This window comes from Pituophis catenifer, unplaced genomic scaffold, assembly GCF_029215685.1.
Source record: "Pituophis catenifer annectens isolate HBS135680 unplaced genomic scaffold, rPitCat1.0.hap2 SCAF_10, whole genome shotgun sequence".
Lineage (NCBI taxonomy): Eukaryota > Metazoa > Chordata > Lepidosauria > Squamata > Colubridae > Pituophis > Pituophis catenifer.
In genome coordinates, this window is record NW_027256890.1 from 1383757 (window position 1) to 1405303 (window position 21547).

General features: G+C 45.0%; 1 protein-coding gene across 1 annotated transcript in view; it reads left to right on the top strand.

The window, feature by feature from the left end:
• The first annotated feature begins 697 nt into the window (after positions 1-697).
• Positions 698-21547, top strand: part of PISD (phosphatidylserine decarboxylase) — a 37374-nt gene continuing 16524 nt past the window's right edge. The window contains 4 exon segments of the mRNA XM_070950309.1: positions 698-786; positions 15998-16111; positions 16114-16420; positions 18030-18195. Of these exon segments, the coding sequence (XP_070806410.1) occupies positions 780-786; positions 15998-16111; positions 16114-16420; positions 18030-18195 (594 nt within the window). The 5' untranslated portion in view covers positions 698-779.

Sequence of the window (21547 nt, forward strand, 5' to 3'; positions counted from 1 at the left end):
AGTGTTCTGGTTTGCCGATAGCTTAGGATTGTGGTTTTTCTGAAGTGCCTCATGTCTGACAAATTTGAGTTGCAAGCCAATGTAGCTAGCGACAAGCTACAAACCTGTATGACAGGCAGCAAGCTAGTCTTTTTGTCCTTTTGGATACAAATTTTGCCTTTGTGAAGCCCTGTCATCTTAAGCCTTTGGCTTGAACCACAAGCTGGGCTGCAACCTCTTGCCTGCTTTGATTTCAAGAGCCTTGATGGTGCAGCGGACTAAAGTGCTGTTAAGTAGCACTTAGCTGCCAGCTGCCTGCAATTACTGCGAGTTCAAATCTCACCAGGCTCAAGGTTGACTCAGCCTTCCATCCTTCCGAGGTAGGTAAAATGAGGACCCGGATTGTGGGGGCAATAAGCTGACTTTGTATAAAAAAGAACATCACTTACAGGGGGCCAAAAGCCCTACTAAGCAGGTATATAAAAAAGTATGAAGGCTATTGCTTAACGGATTGTAAGCCGCCCTGAGTCTCCGGAGAAGGGCGGCATATAAATCGAATCAATCAATCAATCAATCAATCAATCAATCAATCAATCAATCAATATCTAAAGAGTGGACCCTTTCATTCCAGGGCAGAGACCCTTGCACACCGGACCTCTGAATGTGGTGCTGCGCATCCGTCCACTGCATCTTCTTGTGGCTACAGGCACAGGATATGTGGGATACAAGCAATATGAGAAGCACAAGGACAAGAATCTTGAAAAGTTGGGTGTGGAGGTGGCCCCCAAAATTGCAACTGAATGGGAAGTAAGTGATTAAGCATTCTGTAACTTGTTCTTAAATGCCAAATCAAAAAAATATATATTAAGTGTTCTGTAACTTGTTCTAAATGCCAAATCCTTCCAAGGAAACATGAGAAGAAACAAGTATTGTAGTGCATTGTTTAAAATGCTGAATTTGGCAAGTGAGAATCTATCTTAGAATTTCTGCTTATCTACTGGTATTACTTCTGCTCAGCCAATTAAAGCCATGCTTCCACAGCTGATCTGGATCAAAATTGTGGTTTGTCCCTGCACTGTAAATTTATAGGGAAGTATTTAAGATTCCCAGATATCAGCATCTTGCTGGTATGAGCAGAGGTGAGGAGAGGCTACAGAATCCTACAATTGTCTTTTGTTATACAAACATTAAAAATACTGAATGAAAAAGACCTTACATTTTTTGGATTCCCCCCCCCTAATTTTCTGGTAATGTTAGGTAAATGAATGGATTTGTCTATTCCTGGTTTGCATCGGTTCATTTATCCCATTCCTACATTAATCAATAACTGTTTTTGAAAAAAATTCATGAACCATGAGTGTTACTTTAAAACAATTCACTTTGAATCTTTGAAATCTAAAACATGCAATGTATACATTTTAACATCCAATTTGATTTTAATACTTTAATTCAGAGAAATGTGAAATCTAGAGACTAATTGCATTTTGGTTCACATGTTAGAATGGGAATCATGTAAGATGGTTAAAAATGTGGATTGAACAAAATTCTTGAGCTTTGCTAAATATAAGAGCCAATGAGCATAATCTGTGGTAGAAGGATTTTTTTTGTTGTTTTAAATCACTGCTCCCTTAACAAATCTTGTAGTGGTGAAAGTTAATGCTTACAGGTCTCATCCTGTTGGCAAACAGTCCCAGTGCATTGTTGGCTAAATGCATCAATTCGTTTCTGAAAAGGAAAAGGTTTGTTTTGATTGACATACTTAGTGTGGCGCTATTTCTGTATTTTTTGCTGAGGGTGAATTTCCAGTAACCAGATCTCAAAGTGCTCTGTGGGGAATCCTGTACATTAATTCATTAGAGGTGAGCGAGTGGCTGGATTGCCTTGTTGACCTCTTGGGCAGCCGGCAGGATCTGAGGCATCCCGGAGCACTTCTGCTGCCCCAGCTGAGTCCAAGGCTTTAACGTTAGGAGAGGATGTTTTTGATATCAATACTGTGTATATTTTATGGTGGCTAGATGTGTTTCACTCTGTCCTGCGGAAGGGCGGGATACAAATTCTCTTCTTAATTAAGAGGTGTGATATCCATTAGCTCACTGCCCGTTATGATAACAAAGTTTTAAAGCAATAAAAATAAAGATAAAAAGACAGTAGGAGCATAATTTATTTCCCCACAGAGGTGTGTCTGAATAAGATGTTTTTGGACCTGTGGGGGAAAATCCTGCTCTAATGGTCACCCTGGTTCAAGCTTTTCTTCCAGCTTCCCTTGGTTTGCCAAAGGTCAGAAGTGGAGCCACAGCAGTCCATGCTTTACTGACCTTCCCTACAACCCTGGTTGCATTATTCAATGTGTTCATCAATTGCCTTGAAGCTCAATTGGGAATTCTGTTTGGTGGATGGGGTGGTAGCATCTCAATACCATTAGAATAGGGGTCTCCAAACTTGGCAACTTTAAGACTTGTGGACTTTAACTCTCAGAATTCCTCAGCTGACAGGGTGATTCTGAGAGTTAAAGTCCACAAAGATGCCGAGTTTGGAGACCCCTGCACTAGAAGGAGGGGGCAAGATTTTTACTCTCATTTCTGCCATTGTCGGGGTGCACCAGTTGTCGTTGCCACATGTCTAGGTATGGCATGGCCTCTCTAATATTCCACATTCGGTTTTCCACTCCAGAGGCTTTGTCAGCTGTGGGAAACACATTTTGGGAGGGATTCAAGAAAGTGGGTTTAGCCCTGAGGTTACTCGCTCCCAAACGGTGTAGTAGAATATCTGCTATTTGTTTTGAGGTGATGTGCTTCCTCCCGGGTTTCATGGCCTGCCCTTCATCTATCCCTAAATTTCTGAAGCAGCTTTCTTTCCCTGTGCCAAAGGGTCTATCTATGCCAGGGGTTTCAAACTTGATTTCATTGAGGGCCAGATAAGCATTGAGTTTGACACTCCTGATCTATGCAAATAATTTCCGTTTTTCTTTTGAAAAACAGCTTGTTTGATACCTACAAGGATGAGGGCTACTCTCTGCTAGGGTCCTGATTTTGGAATGCCCCCCTGCATTCTATTATTTTGGCATCATTGAAACCTTTCTTTTAAAGGTGTTGTAATACAAATGAGGTATTCCATTTTTGCATTTAAGTGTGCATTTTTAATCCTTGTCAAAGCAGCCTCCCCTTTGGTTTCATAGGGTAGTTTGCATCTTGTGCTGAATGCTGCTGTTTTCTCATGGCCTGGGCTGCCTTGTCTTTGCGTTCTGCCTGGGGTTTGCTGCTGATGTTGTGAGCTGCTGATGCTGTGACATCAGTGGGGTAGAAGGGGGGTACGCTTTCAAACTGGTGAGGGGGTGCTTGTTAAGCAGCAAAATGAATACTTTAAACCAGGGGTGTTAAACTCGATTTCATTGAGGGCCGCATCAGGGTTGTGTTTGATCTTGGGGAGCCAGGGTGGGTGTGGCCAGGGTGGGTGGGTGTGGCCAGCTTGATGTCACTAGTGTTGGGGGCATCTGTTGTGGCCCGAGTGCTCTGCTAGCAAAAATGGGCTCCCAACAGTGGTGGGTTGCTACCAGTTCGCACTGGTTCGGGTGAGCTGGTAGCGGCGATGGTGAGGTGAGAGCGAATCAGTTCGCTCCGACTGTCAGCTGGGCCCTCCCGCCTGCCCCTGCGCTATACTTACCTATATTTGTTCATTTTTAGCCCAGCTGATAGGCGCGACAGAGCAGATCTGAAATGCTGTTCTGAAATGCAATGCGCTTGCGTGGAGTGCAAGTTTGGCGTGCGTGTGAGCGAAGCGAGCAAAGAAACAAAATGGTAGTAACACTGGTTGAAACCCACCACTGGCTCCCAAGCTCCGTTTCCGATTGTGACAGCCTCCTGTAACTCTCTGCCAGCAAAAACGGAGCTTGGGAGGGCCCTGTGTGCCCTGAGCTCTGTTTTTGCTGGCAGAGGCACTGCGGGCCGGTCCTTTCGCTGTTTCCAGGGCGACCCCGCAGGCCAGATTTAAGCAGTTTGACACCCCTGCCTTAAACCCTGTTAAAATAGGAGAATATGCTTAATTTGTCAAGAGGGGCTCTGCAAAGTTTACGGCACCAATTCATATCCCCAAACTGCCTAGAGTCACCCCAAAAAACAATATGGAATAAACAAATAAATATCATTAATAAATAATGAAAACATATTGAAGAAGCATCTAAAATATTCCCCCCTGCCCATTCCAGGGGGAGTGTTGGAGCTACTAGTGCAGTGCTGAGCATTCCCCTCCCCCCCTTCATACCATTTCCAAATCTCTTGAAGTGTGTAGCTTTGAAAAGGACCTATTTGAGGGACCATTTTCCCCCAGTCACACCTACTGTACCTGACCCACCAGAGCAGGGAGGCCGAGAATGTCTCCTCTCCTAAGGAGGTCCATCTAGTGGGACAATGAAGAAGGGCCTTCCCTGGGGTGGCTCTCTCCCTGGGGAATATCAGCTCTGCATAGGTCAGAGTGGCCTTGATATTCTTTTGAAAACCCCCGGAGATGTGGTCTCGCCCTATGGACCCCAGGGGGATACGGAGCCCATGAAGTCATTTGTTGGATTGTTGTCACAAAGGGAGGGGGGTGGGGGCTTGTTCAGTTTTGTATTGGGGTTTTTATTTCTGTAAGCTGCCCAGGGTCACCGTGAGTGAGTTGGTCAGCCATTTAAATTTTCTTAATAAATAATAATGGACTGAAAAACCACCAGAGGTGTTGCCAGATGGGTTTCTTTAAAATGCCTCCCTTGAATGAAGGCCAGCAGATTTTTCTCCTGGACACAATCAGGCTGTAAAGGCCAGAGTGAGTCACTTGTGCTTTTTCCGCCTTCTGCTCCCTTGTTTGTTTTCCTTTAAATATAGACTGCAGATTACGCTGCTGTCGGAAAACACCGAGTAGCTGGCAGGAGGACTGTCTAAAGTCTGGCAGAGGAGCAGCACACGTCCCCTGAACCCAGTGTCCTTTGGCCCCAGTTCATGGTAACACCTTATCCCAGGGAGGCTGGTGCAGCGTGGCATTCCAGCTGAGCTCTGCCCTTGACACCTGTCCGGGTCAGGAAGACCCCCAAGTTTCTCAGCCTTCCTCCGGGCCCTGGTTGGCGCAGCAGGGGGGTGGGGCCAGGGTTTGCAAACAGCCCCTTGGGCCCAAAGGGCAGCGGGTTTGCTGCACCAGAGTGTGCAAGAGCTGTTGCCCCATGGGAGATCATGGCTCCAAAAAAAGATCAATGGAAAAGGCCAGAGCGTGAACCTCCTGTACAGAGGGAAGCCTTCTTCCAGGCCAGCTGTCCAGGGAGAGAGGGGGAGGGAATGTAACCCCTGACCCTCTGTCCAGAGGATAGGCCGCAGTATTGGTGTGACTCAAAGGGCTGCTACAAAGACTATGGAATTTGATCCCTTGGGAACACTGGAATGTTCAGTACTATTATTAAATAGGGAAATGCGTTTTAATGCGAAGACCTCCCGTAAATCAGCATTTCTATGGGAATGATAAGTTTTTTGTATATATGCTATAACTTGGGTTAAATCTGATCTGAAGGCCATGAGGGGCTAACCATTTTCCACAAATCAGCTTTTTTCTTGCTAGCTGTGTCCAGAGGCCTCCTGGGCTGAGAATACATAAAGATCTCTCTTGGATGATTAAGTGGTTCTGAGTGTTGTATATCATGGTAAATCAGTACTTCAGAGAATGAGAGTTTGGGTATGACCTATGTACTCCATCATTTGCATTGGTTCATGTGTCCCTCACATGTAGATTCAAGGGTCAGTTTGGTGTGGCAGTTTAAGGCTCCAGGCTAGAAACTGAGAGCCACAAAGGCTTTTTGGCACAAAACCAGCTGGGAGACTTTGGGTCCCTCGTGCTCTCTTAGCCTTGGGAAGAAGCAATGGCAAAGGACTTCCAAAAATCTCACCAAGAAAACTGTATAGACTTGTCCAGGCAGCTGCCAGGAATCAATAATGTCTTCCCAAAACAAACCAAAATGTTCATTCAGATGTTATGAAAATGACATTTTCTTACTTTTTTTAAAACTCTGGAAGTTAGAGACGGTAGCTTAAATGTTTTAGTTTATTTAATTCCATAAGGTGTGTGGATTTCTTGGATTAATTAAAGATGTTGTGCATCTTTATTCCCGTTCCATCTTTATATCAGTATAATTGATACCCCTTATGCACTGGAGGGTTTGGGGGTCCAAGTGTGAAATTCCTTTCCTTGCAGGTTAAAGACCCTGGGTGGAATGAATACTGCAGATCACTTAATAGGATATCCTGAAAAATCAATATTTATGATTAAAATGCTTTTTTGCCATCCAGATGTAAACCTGTAGCCTTGACTGCTCTAGAATCCCTTCTACTATGACCACATTAATCTTATAATAGCTGTTAGAAATTGTTGTTAAATGCCAGTAAGTTGTATACTCAAAAGTATAGGGAGGCATGAAAGAAAGGAAGGGTTGGAGTGTCTGATCTATGAATGTCACTACATCATTTTGGTACCATCAAATCATTTTTCTGTGGATTAAAAATTACACTTAACACAAGACAAATTATTATTTTCTATATTATTGGACCGTGGTAGGTCATTTGGGAATAAAATTGATGAGGTCAGTTCATTGGAACGTGGTGCTCAATAACATGATACAGTATGCTCATGTGCCATGTTTTTGGAAATTATCTCACACAGTTTCGGATGCATCTTTTTTTTTTTAGGGATTAAATTGTTTTGAATAAACTGATGGGAGACAATTGCTGTTGTTTTCTTTTATGAGATAAACATATGGATCCTCTCCACCAGTATAAGACTGGAAGGATGCCTTTCCCTATCAGAGATCTGAAGAAATCTCTTTATTTTCACAAGGAATTTATGAAGCTCCATTTGGAGAACTGTGCAATATGTTTAGGATTTTAATTTCCTGCATTTTCTCATTATTAATTAAATATTACATTGCATACTCTTACATGATTATATGCATAACATTAGATTTGTTTAGTTTATAAGAGGGACATGCTTTTGTTGTCTTTATTTATTTTCCCTTTTATCAGCAATATATTTTGAAATTCAGCTTTTATCATTTATAATAGTTTTCATGAATGAATATGAATCATGTTGGGCCTTTCTAACCACTAGATATTATAAAGAGCTGTTTGTAATTTGCTCTGCTTGATATTAGTTGGTATATCTCTTTTGTTATCATCGTTGTCATTACTTGTTAGATGTTTGTAGGGCAGGCAAACAGGTTCTAAATGTGCAAGCAACGGAATTCCAATTTGGGAAGCCTGAAAAGTCTTCATGAGCAGCTAAGTGGCACTGAGGTCTGTTGGTGAGCATCGGGTGGATTGCACATGAGAAAAAGATTAGCTTCTCAGAAACTTGGAAACCAGGGGTTGGTTGTTGGGAGAATTGGAAGCACAAATGCTGTATACACTGTGTGGAGCTTCTGGAAGAATGATGGGATATAAATTTAATAAATAAATAGAAAACTTCAGGATGCTTCCAAAATAAATTGAATCTAGATGCTGTTGGGAAAAGAGCAATCCTTGCTCTTTTTTTATTGTTGTGATGAAGAGTTTTGGAACCAGAAGTAGATGGGGAAGGTGGTTGCTGAAGGAAATGGGGTATTGGCATGGGCATATTCCCACACATTTGTTGGGAAGATGGAGAGCAGGGAACACTTATTAAGGGAAAATTATTGCGTGAAGACAAGGTTCCCAAGTGAAAAAACTGTCATTGGGATGAGATAAAATGCATTTGGCCCTCGCCACAAGTTCTTTCTACTCTCCTTCCCTTGCTCGAATATTCATTGCCCAAAGGAGAATGTGCTGCTTTGCAAGCTCCAGGTCTGGTTTCATGCCTCAAGTGCTTGCGCTCTAATCTACTAAGGGTCTACTTCCAGCAGGTGAAACTTACGCTGTGCAATTCTCAGGAGACGAATCTGACATTCCACCAGTTTTAGCACTAATTCTAGCCAGGTCTGAACATGCTAAGGCTTGTGGCTTGCAAGTGGGCACCCTGTTGAAGCAGCTCTTCCCTGTGGTGGCACCTGTCTTGTGGAATGATTTGCCCAAGGCAAGTATGTTTTGACAGATATACAGTACTTGACAGATGGCATCTAGCCTTACACCTCCAGCAAAGAAGAGTCCACCAAGACACTGAACGCCTGCAACTGTAGGTGGTTTTTCCTTTTGTCCACCTGAAGTCTGCTTCCTTATCACTTGTCCTGACTTCTCTTGACCCCTAACGTTTCTCTCGTCTCTTCTCTAAGCTAAACATCTCTATGTCCCCAACTATTCCTTAAACAGTGTTGCAGTATTCCTTCATCATCTAGGTTGCTCTCTTCTGGGCACTCTATATGTTGTCAACCAGCTCCCTAAAATGTGATGTGCAGGCCTGGCACAATCCTTCACGTGTGATTGGACCAGTTCAGAATTGAAAGGAAGGCGAGCTTGTCTTGAGCTTGACAATTAAGATGGTGACCATAATTGCATTTCCTTTTTTTTCCCAACTTAATCCCACTTTGAGATCATGTTCAGCTTGTGATCCATCAAGACAATTATATATATTTTGATGTTCTACTACCAAGTGTAATCATCCCAGCTCATGTCCTTAATTTTTCTTACTCAAAAATGGAACTTTTTTTAACAAAAAATTGATTTATATGTCGCCCTTCTCTGGAGACTCAGGGCGGCTTACAATGCGTTAAGCAATAGCTTTCATACTTTTGTATATTTATACAAAGTCAGCTTATTGCCCCCACAAACTGGGTCCTCATTTCACCTATCTCAGAAAGGATGGAAGGCTGAGTCAACCTTGAGCCTGGTGAGATTCGAACTTGCAGAAATTGCAGGCAGCTGGTATTAATCACAATGCTATCAGTCTGCTGAGCCACCAAGCCCTACCAGGCACAACTTTGTTTTTGTCCCTAACAATTTTGCTGACTTTTGCCCATTGTATCAGATTCCTCCTGAATTTTGATACTGTCCCTTAAGCAGCTTGCTATCTTTCTTATTCATATGCCATCCACAATTGGCCATTCATATTTTCAACCAAGTTTTTTGTAAATACATTGAACTGCATAAGGCCGAAATGGGGAATCTCATCTGGCAACTTAACGTGGCATGATTGAGATGCGATATTTGTTCAGCCAACTCTGTGACCTGCTAATGGCAGCGTTATCCAGCCCACATGTTGAATGGTTGAATGCTTTTCAAGGAAAAAAGGCATGCTGTGTCCATCCTGGTCCCATGGTCAATTTTATTTCAGACGTTGTTTTTACGTTACTGTTGTAAATTGCTTCATGGTTCACATAAATGTCTAGTAGTCTTTTAATTTGTGTGTGTGTGCGTGCGTGCATGTGTGTGCACATACATGTGTGCATTAAGTCATTTAAAGTTAAATGGATTTTATCTCAAGTAAGCAGATGTGGAATTGTAACCACAGCCCTAGAGGACAAAAAGTACAATGTGTGAAAAAGTGGGGTAGATTATTCTGCACATTTAAATTGGGAATACTAAACATTCAGTTATTTACTTTAGCCATTAGTTTACACACTTGGCTTATTTTACACTTTCAGTTACAAAACAGCAGGTGCAAGAAGGCTTGCAACAAAAGAAAAGAAAACATTATTACTGTGAAATCCATTTAAATGCAATAAATGCTTAGGGGACAGACAAAGCGATACAAATTTCATGTCTCTTTAGACACCCTTCTAAAATGGCCCTTCTAGGACAGAGTCCTCCTCGTCCTCCCAGGACTTTCTCCGCAGATCAGGACAAACGCTTGGCAGCAGCATTGCCCAAGTGCAAGTTCATATTAACTGTCAGTGGGTGCGCCTATGCCTTAAATGTCTTGCTGAGGAGAAGGTGTGGATGGAAGATCTGGAGGTCTTGTTCCCGTCAGTAATGCTTAGGAGTCACAAAGGCCATGAGAGAATTCCATGGAAAGGAGGAGGGCTCCTCCCCTTCTCCCCCTCCCCTCCCGTCCGTGACTTATAAAGTAGTTGGGAAGATCAGGAGCGGTGTTTATTCCGGTAGAAAAGCAAACGGCAGAAGACCTGGGGGCAGGTGAAGTCCCTGGGCCTTGGATTGGATTGTCTCATCTTCTCACCTGGGAAAAGTGCTTGGCTTCTCTGGAGATCCATCAATAGGGTACTTAACTCTGTGGGAAGGTAGACTGCCTTCATTCCCCCGTCTCTCAGTAAGACAGTGGATGTCACGGCTAACCTGAACCTGCTTTTCTTTGAGAATAAAGTCTTGTTTAGATGCCCTGCATTTCACCTGTTTCCTAGCCATCCTTTAGCTCAGGGTCTTTCCAAAATGGTTTACAGCAGTGGTGCTCAATCTATGGTCTGCGGACCCCTGGGAGCCCGCGATGTCGTCACAGGGGGTCTGCGAAAGCTTTGAAGAAACATTATTATTTAGATGTTGAGTCTTGGGGGTCTGCGGCCATGGAAGGTATTTAAAGGGAATTCATGGTAAAGAAAAGCTTGAGAACCGCTGGCTTACAGCATCCAAGCAAAAGAGTCGATGCGATTTGGCAGCGTCTGCTCAAGGGGGCTTTTCGTGCTTAACATTTTCAAATGCTGTTTTTCTGACCTCCATTAATATTTTTCTCTGTTCAGGAAGTTGATCTGCTGTTTCAACCTTTTGTGGGAGTTAATTGGTTTATAAATCAGTGCTGGCTTTTGTCTGCAGTCTCAGAGTCTCCCCGCCTGAAGCGTCTCAGCCAGTTGCAAAGGAAGGCTTCTCCCGTGACCCACCCAGCCCCCTCTTCAGACGCTGCCGCTTGCTGCCTTTGGCACATGCTGCCGGCAGTGGCCGGCGGGCTCTGGAGCTGGCAGGAAGCCTGGGGGAAGTGAGCAAGCCTTGTCATGCGGCCGGTGGCTCCTCCTGCCCCATTGCCTGCTGCGCCTCTCTTAAAGAAGCCCGGCTCCTGCTCTGGTATTCGTTGAAAAGCCACCTCTCCATCTCGGATGGTGGGGCGTCCTTAAGAGGAAACCATTGAAATCTGAGCCAGCTTTTCTACTCCACTGAGCTGCTTTCTTAAAAAAAAAGGCTGCTGAGGCTGCACTTCATCAGAACGGGGGATCCCAGGAGGGACCTTCATTTCTGAGGCCTCTCTAGGTCTCCCACATGCCTCTTCTTCTTCTTCTTCTTCATCCTCATGATGAGTCAAGGGTATGGCAAAATTACTCTCCTGCTGACTTACTTTTTCTCTCAATTGTAAATGCAAATGTTACCTCGGAGGGTTTGAATAGGGAAGCGGGTGATTCCAGGTACATTAGGCAATGTTATGGTTCCGGTTACAGGGTGATCAGAGTTTATATTTGCCTTGAAAAGTATACGATGAAACAAGGCTCTTTTAACGGTGATCCAGTGTGTCTCCTCAGCCTGGACCAGCCTTACCTGCCTGGCCTTGATCAAGGCATTGGTGAGGAGAGGTTGATCTCAAGCCAAAATAACCCAGTAGAATGCCTGTGCGGGTAACAGTAACAGAGTTGGAAGGGACCTTGGAGGTCATCTAGTCCAACCAGGCTGGGATTGGCAAAGATCTCTCTTTCCATCCCCCCCAAAAAAGTTGATAAATTTACATTCTTGTTGAGGACTGCTTAGTAGGCATCAAAGCAAGGGCCTTCTACCTTCGGGCACAGGGAGCTGTTTCTATGGAAGGAGGCATCCGTGTTCTGGTTTTGAAACTGAGTAACTGGGAGAGTTTGGAAGGAGAACACGGCCATCCTAATTCTTCCCCATTTTTAAATTATGGAAGCAGAGTGTGCAATGCATATAAAAGATGGGCATAGCTTCAGTTGCACCATCCTGGCTGCCATCTTGCCTTTTTTGAGCACCCCATGCAGACACCCCTGAAACTAGGGAGTAACTTTTCAGGGGTTGCTGTTATGACAGTGAAACCTGAAATGGCATTTGTTTGGGCCGACCTCTTGGGCAGCTCCTCAGGGAAATGCTTCCTTCCCAGGGTGAGCATATGAGCCTTGCTCAGCCCCTGCTCCCTGGTCAGGATGAGGGGCTATTTTTTATTTTATTTTATTTTATTATTTTATTTTATTTTATTTTATTTTATTTTATTTTATTTTATTTTATTTTATTATTTTATTTTATTTTATTTTATTATTTTATTTTATTTTATTTTTTCTTTTCTTTTCTTTTCTTTTCTTTTTTTATATTATTATTATTATTATTATTATTATTATTATTATTATTATTATTATTTAATTTTTTATTGTTTTCTGATGAGCCGTTGCAAAATACTAAAGAAAAGTGGTTGAAAAATGCCTCCTTTCATTGATTCTTTCAGGGCATGAAATTTTCTTCCCTTGTGAGGAAGGAAAGGGCTGCTTCTTGAAAATGGCGTGAGCCGAGCAGCAGCCAATCAGAGGCAGGCTTTCCGTCTCTATTGTTCGGCAGGGGTTACAGCGTGCAAAAGTTTGTGGAAAAGAAAGAGCGGTCCCAAGAGGCAGCGAGGAGGATTTAAAGAGAAAGAGCCAGTTGTGAAAGGAAAGTGGTAAAGAGACAAAAAGTATTTTGCCTCATGAGAGAGACTCTGCTTTTATACAGCACCAAGAAATGCCCTGGCGGTACAAAAGCGGCACTGAATTCCTTCCTGAGGTGCCAAGTTTATTTGATCATTTCTTTGTTTCAGTAGGAAGGGGAGCCTTTAATTCTGAAGCCTTCTTCCATCCGCTCTCTGGGCCTGGGTGACATAACGTGGCCCACAAGGCACCCAGTGTGTCTCAGGCCTGAAGGGCCTCAGGTTGTGGGTGCAGATTTGCCTGAGTTAGGATTAACCAACCAAGACTCTGCAAACTGAATCTGAAAAGAAGCCCATAATTCTTGGAGAATAATTCTCCGTATAATCTACCTATTAGAACTCTTCACGCAGATCTCTTACGTGGATAATTAAAATCTGCTTAGCTAATTGATTATCCTGATTTATCAACCCCGTAATCAAATGCTAATGATCAGAAAGTAGGAAAATCTTCTTGGGTGCCTAAAGTAAAGTGTGATCAGTTTGTTTGAGAAGTACAGAAATAGGGCTCGGAGAATCAGAGTTTCTTGCACAACGTTAAAATAAGTTTAAAAGACACAGGATGTAATAATGAGCCTGGGCAGCAGAGGGATTTCTCTCCGTCTCCTCTCAGACTCCAATTCTGGAATCAGGTCTCCCCTCAGAAGGAAAGACAAAAATAAATTTGGTGAACTCTCGCTTCTAGGCGTCAGGTTCATGAGGTTCAACCTGATATTGCAGCATCTGATTGCTAAGTCCCTGAGACCTTGGAGTTCCTATGGAGCCATTCAGCTGGTAATATTATAGTTTTATTAGGCTGAATATAAGGTGAAGTGGGGAAATTGCCAGAAGTAATTTGAATGACAGGAAGAATGTGGAAATGTGGACTTCTCATTAACGGTGGAGAGCAAAACAACAATCAAAATGAAATGTGTTCGGTTAGTATCTAGGTGCAAGCAGCTACTCAAGTGGAGGATCTGAGTATCATTCAAGCTGGGAGTGGAACGGAACAGACTGATCCCATCATGGGATGCGGTCGGTAGGATCCAGTGGAGAAAAGCAGAACCTGGGCGCCTCAGTTGCCACCCTGAAACATAAACTAGCCAGTCCTAGTTTAGATTGTTTGGTTGTATGAACTCTGTGCTTTATTTGAAGTTGAGTCTGAAAGCTCAAAAATAAATTGAATAAACTCTATTTAATTAACCACAAGTAAGCACATTGTGCAACCACAACCAATGAAGTCTCAGGAGAATAAGGTAAAGGTTTCCCCTGTTCATTTGTTTCTGACTCTAGGGCACAATCTCCATTTCTTAGCCAAGGAAGCCAGAAGACACATCCGTGGTCATATCGCCAGCATGACTAATATATGCCAAGGCGCACAGAATGCTGTTACCTTCCCACCAAAGTGGTACCTATTTAGCTACTCGCATTTACATGCTGTCGAACTGCTAGGTAGGCAGGAGCTGGGGCAAGAACGAGAGCTCACTCCGTCACGCGGTACTTGGGTGTCAAATTGACACGCCCAGGATATTAACCGCTGAGCTTTTGTGCCTTTGATCAGGAGGAAAAAACGGTAGTTATCTCTTTCCTGTTCTGGAAGAAAGGCAAAGTAATAACGTTTACCCCATCCAGAGGCAATTCAGGAGCCAGTTTGGCCTAGTGGTTAAGGTACCAGGCTAGAGAGCGGGAGATCATGAGTTCTAGTTCCGCTTTAGCCATGAATGTCAACTGGGTGACTTTGGGCCAGTCACTCCTCTTAGGCCAATCCACCTCACAGGGTTATTGTAGGGAAAATAGGAAGAGGAAGAAAGTGTGTTGGATATGTTCACTGCTTTGAGTCATTTGTAAAAATAATAAGGACAGGATACAAATAAATAAATAAATTCTCACATGATTAAAATGTGAACCAGGGGATGACGAGACCTGAATATATATATTTAAATACCATCTTATCTGTCCTGGAGGGGGAAAAAGCTCAAATCCCCAATGCCAACAAAACCCCAAATTTACCCTTGCTTGTTCTGAATTTGTAAATGTAAAGCAAAAGAAAACGTGGTCCTCATAACTAATAACAAAATACATATGTAAATAGGACTTTGTTACTGTGTATATTCTTTTTCCTAAAAAAAAAAAGGTTTCTCAATGCCCAGCCATTTCTTGGTGGGGCTGCTGTCCATTTTACATAAGGATACTGATAGAAGCAGGAGATTTTCTGAAATTTAGGTTTGGATCTGGAAGGAATATTTTAGAATAGATACAGGTAGTCCTTGACTTACAGCCATTCGTTTAGTGACTGTTTGATGTTACAATGGCGCTGAAATAAGCGACTTGTGACCATTTTTCATACTTGCGAATGCTGCAGCATCCCTATGGCCTTGTGATCAAAATCCAGATGCTTGGCATGCGTTTAGTATGGCTGCAATATCCCGGGATCACGTGATCCCTTTTGCAACCTTCTGACAAGCAAAGTCAATAGGGAAACCATATTCAGTTAAGAACCATCTTACTAACTTAACAGCTGCAGTGACTCCCTTGACAATTGTAGCAAGAAAGGTTATAAAATGGGGCAAAACTCACTGAACAACTGTCTCACTTAGCAACAGAAATTTTGGGCCCATTTGTGGCCGTAAGTCGAGGACTACCTGTATCTGTCCAGTTGACTTGGTTGAAGGAGGAAGGGCTTGTTCTCCGGCCTGCTTTTTCTCTCTGGGCTTCCTCCCTTCCTTCCTTCCTGAAACAGACATCTCCTTCCTTGAATGCTGCTGGCAATATTTGGCGACCAGAAACCAACTCACTACTTTCCTCACCCAGACTCCGCCTTGGCTCTTTGGAGAGTGACGGAGGTCCCTTATCATCAGGCTTCTGGTGTGGTTTCTGGTCCCCTGTTTGGCACCAACTCAGATACCTGGCATGACTCCGGCAGTCTTTGGGAGACGATGGTCCTGTCTATAAACCTTTTGAGTTGTTGCCTGCACTGCTCGGTTATCAATTCTGGTTCATTCTGTTGCTAGAAAATGTTTGCGGAGAGGATGATTCCCTGGGCCAGGGCCAGGGCCAGGGCCAGGTGGGCTTCCCAGTGCCCCTCCTGCTGCCTGCCTGGCGTGAGAATGCCCCCTCTCTCCCTGGCCTCCAGCTGGCCTTGGCTGGACAAGGAGAGATTCTTTGGCCCTAAGAATGCTGCATGCGTTGCCGGGCCTTGCACGCCTGCCCAGAACCATCCAGGCTGTCATTACTGCAGTGCAGAGTTGAGGCGAGAAGCGTCTCCCCCTCCTCCCGGCCAGCCTCACTCGCCTTCAGCCCGGCTTTGGGGAGAGATGCCTGCGGCTGGCTGGCCGAGCTCCTGACCGTGGGGCTTCAGTCTCCCACCGCTGCTCCAGACTCTTCCAAGAAGCAGCCCGGCTCCTATGGCAGCCCCCGGCTGAAGCGGGGCCTCTGCATGTGTATGGGGGAGAGGAGCCTTTGCTTTGTCTCTGCAGAAAGATGTGATACGGTGCCTGTTTGTTTGCACTAGCTGAGACCATCCTAAGAGCGAGAGGCAGGGCCAGTCGGAGGACATACCTGCAGGAGAAGTTGGGAGCCGTGACTGCGCCTCCTCCTTGCCTCCTCCTCCTTTCCCGCTGCCGGAGCCAGGGGGGGAAAGAAGCAAGAGAGAGAGAGAGAGAGAGGAACTGAGTCTCAGCCTGACAGCCCAGGATGTGTCAGTCAAGCGCCCTGCAGGGACCAGAGCTGCACTCAGGGAAATGGTGAGATGCTGCAAAGCTTTACCTAACCCTCCTCCCTCTTGCTGCAACCTCCACAAAGTTAAAATCCATGTCCGGAGGCTGCGCTCAGGAAACGGTGGCGGTGGCGGCGGCGGCGGTGCTGGGGAGCAGCATCCACAGCTGGAAAGCCCGGTCCCAGCTGGGAGCACCCCAAATAGGAAAGCCCGTTTCAGGTACTGTCTGGCGTCTCTGGCTTTGCGAGGAGGAGGAGGAGGGAGGGAGAGGAAACTGGCAGGTGTCCACCAAGCCTTTGTTTGGCCTAACTGCGGTGACAAACCTCTGGATTCACTTGATTGGCACAGGAAGGAGGGGCATCGCAGGTCTGTCAGGCCCTTTGGGGGGGGGTGGGACAAGAGATGCTGGGCCTCACCTGGGGATCAAAGGGAATCTTTGGAAAAGGAGGCCCTGCCTGGAGGGCCTGGGTCCTTTTTCAGGCAGCTCTTAAACCGCCACTCGGCAGGGATTGGCTGGGATTGTCTGCAGTGAAAGGGGAAGACGGAGCCAGGAAGCGAGCGTGATGCCCTGCCTCTCAGCTCTTGCCATTGTCTCCTGTCAGGCTAGCTTTGGGGGAGGGGGGGGTAAGGAGTGGGGGGGGGGAGAGGAATGAGCAGCATGCAGGAGGCCCCTTTTAGCCTCCTTGCACTTTTTTAGCTGAAATACAGCAGCCCCCCCCCTGGGGCTATGGGCTGGGGGTGGGGAAGCTGCTTGAGTCCTCAGGGATCCAAACTAATTGATTCTAGTCCAGGTTTTATTCTTGGGACAGATCCCTGCTGCACTTTCCAGAAGTTCTTTCTCCTGAAGGAGTTATTTTTTTCCTGAGGGGAGTTTGTGCTTTGCAAACCTGCCCTAGGTGGGCAACTGGGCTGCCCATTGAGGCTCGAAATACAAGTCCACAGCCAGTTTTGCTCCTAATTTGTAACTAATATATGCTAGAAGAAGAGTGAACTCTGTCTTTCCAGATAAAATAAAAATGAATAACTGGGTGGAATTTGCTAGTGGTGCTCTTTGTTTTGGCCATTTTAAGGTTAATCCAGTCCTTGTCCCTTTTTCTTATGAAGAGTTTGATCTGGAGATCAGGTGTTTTAGGAGCCCTGTGTGAATCAGGGTTTTAAACTACTTTCCTGGTGTAAAGCAGTGCTGTGGGTAGTCCCCACGGGATTTCCTTTTTCCCTTGGGACTTGTTGCCTGCTGAGAGGAAGTGGCTGGCTTCCTTGTGGGTGTTATGAGACCCACCTGGTCCTAACGCAGGATTCTTTATAGTGCTAGCAACTTGCAGGATATCCCAGTGAGGTCTTCAGGTGAAAGGAGACAAACTCTCAGACCAGTATCCATACTCCTGTCCTACAGAAGATCCCCCCATTATTCCCTGCAAAGGCCAGCAGACATGTCTGTTCTTACAAAACGACAGGGAAAGGGGCCTTGACTTCATCCTGTAGCAGAGGAGGCGAAATTCCCCAGGAAGCAGGATTTGCCACTTCCTGTACCATCTTGCAGCTCTGCTTTTGCTGCAGACAGTGGTAAAACTGTCCTTGTGGGATATATTTGCAGGGGCTTCTCTTATCTTTCTCACCCGGTACTGCTTCTGGACTCTACGGGAGCTTCCTTGAGGGCAAGACCATCTGAATCATGGCGAACTGGGCTGCTCTGCTTTGCTGGGGTTAGGCCAACTTTGTTTCTGATAGGAGGGGCCCTGTTTTGGGGGAAAGCCTCAGGAGGCAAAAGAGAGGCCCCTCCCCATGACACCAGGTTGGCTGACCATCTTGTGTGTCTGTAATCCCACAGGTTGCAATTTCCCCAGCTGGCCCTGAGGCGGAGGTTGGGCCAGCTGAGCTGTATGTCTAGGCCTGCTCTGAAACTCCGTTCTTGGCCTCTGACTATTCTCTATTATCTCCTGCCTTTCGGTGCTCTTAAACCTTTGACCAGAGTGAGATGGAGGCCTGTGAGCCGGGTAAGTGCTTGTGAGTTTGTCTTGTGCTTGTGGTGCCCTGTTGTTGGGGGGGGGGGGGGGGGGCTCTTGGTAGGCCACAGAAGCCGAACCCGAGATGGCCGCTGAAGGGGAAGGATGCCGGAAGAGTCTGTCTTTTCCTTTCCTCTTGCACCTTGCCCGCCTCCATTATGGCTTTGCAGAAGGGACCTCCAGGGAGTGCTTCTGCCTGGAAACTACTGGCACAGAGTGGGAGAGAAAGTCATGCCAGCTTCTGTTCCTTGTCTTGGGAAGCTAGAGAAGGGTTGGCGCCTATCTTTAGGCTACTCAGAATTGTACCATGGAGAACTAAAGCGACTTGGCTTTGGGAGCTGCAGGACATGTCTACAAAGGGGTCCAAAAGGGCCCCCTTTCCTTTCCCGGTACCCTTGGGGCTTTCTTTGTGTGGTCTTGGACACATTCAGCTCTGCATCCTTGAGGAAAACTATCCTTCTGAAAGCATCTCTAGGGTCAAGGGATTTTGTTGCAGGAGGTTATGATCACAGCTATTCAATTTGTTCCTTTTAATTATGAAAAGACATTGGTATTAAGTAGATAATTAGCATGAAAAGCAGGTGTGATGGGAAGCTGTTGCTTTTGTTCCGGACTTCCCAAAGCTGCTGCTCTTCCCTTGTTTGTTTACTATCTATCTTGGGATGCTGCTGTTTCAACTGTGAAATAGAAATTAGGACAAAAGTTTAACAAAAAGAATCCGAAGTTCTGCCAAGAAAGTAAAATGAGGAAATGATGCATAATATATCAGTTAGCAAACTAATGCCACATACCAGTTTATACATTCTAAACTTTACGTTTCATATGATTTCACATCAATGTATGTGTAGTCTTACCCATTTTAGAATGCAGTGGGTTGGGGTAAGAGGTTGAGGAAAAGATTACATATTCTACGTTTGTCTCTTCTTGTTTTGGAGTTGGTGTAATTCATGTGTGAACTCTTGGCACACCTGTGCATACCTGTCTATTACAAAAGTACTCCCTGTTATGTCTGCATGCAGAGATCTGTGAAGAGTATCTTCAAAGTGTTTCCAGTTAGAGATCCATACCATATACTTTCCATCGTTTGAACTTTTGGCTTGAGCCCAAGGTAGATGTTATCTGCGTTTCTGCCCAAGTTAGGGCTTTACCCATTGACTGTTATCAACAACCTGCTGTGATCCTTTGGCCTTCACTTCTTGGACTGATTGGCTGATGAACACTCTGGTTGGAGATGATCTACTGAAGGTTAAGAGGTTGAGAGGCTCTCTTGCCCTCCTGCAGTTTCACACATTTTGGATCCCTGGGGTTTGGCCCCTGGTTTTCTTGCTGCTGTTTGAGGGTACATTTTATTGTACTCGACATTCTTGGGCCCCTTTCCCACAAAAGCCATCCGAGGGGTGGGGGCAGTTGGGTCAACTTTGGGTAGAGGATGATGCGTTTTGAGATTTCCTTGAGGTGCCCGTTCTCCCAGCCCATGTGCTATGGTTGGCATATTTAAATTTAAGGGCCTTTAAAGCACCCCCCCCTTTGAGTTCACAGAGACTTCAGAGAACAGAACAGTTTGCATGCAGCCATTGAAAGAATGTCAGTTTTGTCAAGTGAGAGATTAGTTGCTGCTTCCATCCAATGCACTAGGAACTTGGCAGAGAAAAAGGTCATTTAGGTAAGCACTTAAAATAAACTGGAATCACCCAGTGGACTGAGCCTGATAAATAATGGAGGTTGGTATGCCTCTACTGCTCTTGCTACTTTTATTCCCCACCCCACCCCCCAGTGTTTTCTTATAAATGATTTTTAAAAGGGACCATGTTTTCAAAGGCAAAAATCTTTTCTGTTTTGTGTTAGGGAGCTCATCGTGAGGGGCCCTGGGATTCTCTAAAATCAGGATGCTCATTAGGAAACAATAGAAGCTGACTGGCTGTATCGTTCTCAGGGCAGCCGTAGTGATGGCAATAGACTGGAATTCGGGTCATGTGGCAGTTCCTGGCAGCTCCCTTGGGCAAATGAAACTAGGCACACACACACATACTCCTGGGCACAGAGGCATTGCTCTGACCCTAGCTTTGCCGCACCAACAATTCCTTGAAGAACTGCACAAGCAGGAATGATATGGGATGCAATGATAGTAAACAATCAATCAGGTTAGTTTCTTATTTAGAAAAGCTTCATTTCCAGGAAAACTGACACTTGGAAAACAGGACCGTTTTTTATCTCCTTGGCCTGCAAGTAAAGTCCCTCATTCTAGCCTGCCTGGTGAATTGCAGCTCAGTCATGTCTGGAAGAACAAGGTTTGTCACTCCTGGTGTAGGGCACGCCTGGTTGCATGGAGGAGTAGTAAGAACGTCCGCTTGAAGCCAAGGTTGGAGCTGTTAGAAATATTAGGTTCACTCAGCTTCAGATGATTCTCACCAGGCTTAAGGAGGAACATTGTAGTCTCTTTCAGCACTTCCAATCTTGAGGCCAGAGCTAAACTATTGACCTGGCCCTGAATATACTTACGCAAGTACCTCAAATCCTCTCCTGACCCAGTGTTCCTCAACCTTGGTGACTTCAAGATGTGTGGACTTAAATTCCCAGAATTCCCCAGCTAGCAAAGTTAGATTTTCCCACACATCTTAAAGTTGCCAAGGTTGAGAAACATTGCTCTACTGGGGGGTCATGCAGCTGGACCCCCATGTCTGTTCCTTTAAAATTCTGGAGTGGCAGAAGGCCAGAGGTAAAAGATGATTCAACAAGAGGTTTGAGGGTATTTGGGGCACATTTTTTTAAAATTCTAAATTCTGATTTTGTTTACAACTTTTACAGGTACATATACTACCTTTTAAAGGCCTAACACACTTTTATTTGAAGTTGAAAATGCCATTTTCTTGGCCATTCTGCAGATGTGTTGTTGAATGAACACCTGTGTCAGGTGCATTGCTGGCCCAAAGAAAACAGAGAGGACAGTCTGAATTGTGTCTCCTCCTCGCCATGGGTCACTAACTACCTGGTAGATCTGAGCTAATGTATCTTGCTGCTTTTTCCTTAGTCCTCTCCTATGACTTGTATACCAGGTGAAGCGGAGCCAGTGCCTGTAATTTTAGAGACGGCCAAATTGTTATTTTCCAGACACTCTTTATGAAACTTAAGCCAAGGAACCTACAATGTTCAGTCTCTTGTGATATTAACCATCGCCATCATAGTTCCTCCCGATGGAACCTTGTTTGCTAATACCCAGTCCTCAACTTCTGACATTCCCATGCCGGTAATTTGGCTGTGCAGAGAGATTTTGAAATTGTCATTCTGCAGTCACAAATAGGGTTCCACAATGAGTGTCTAGTAAGGTCATCTGTCGTAGAATGAG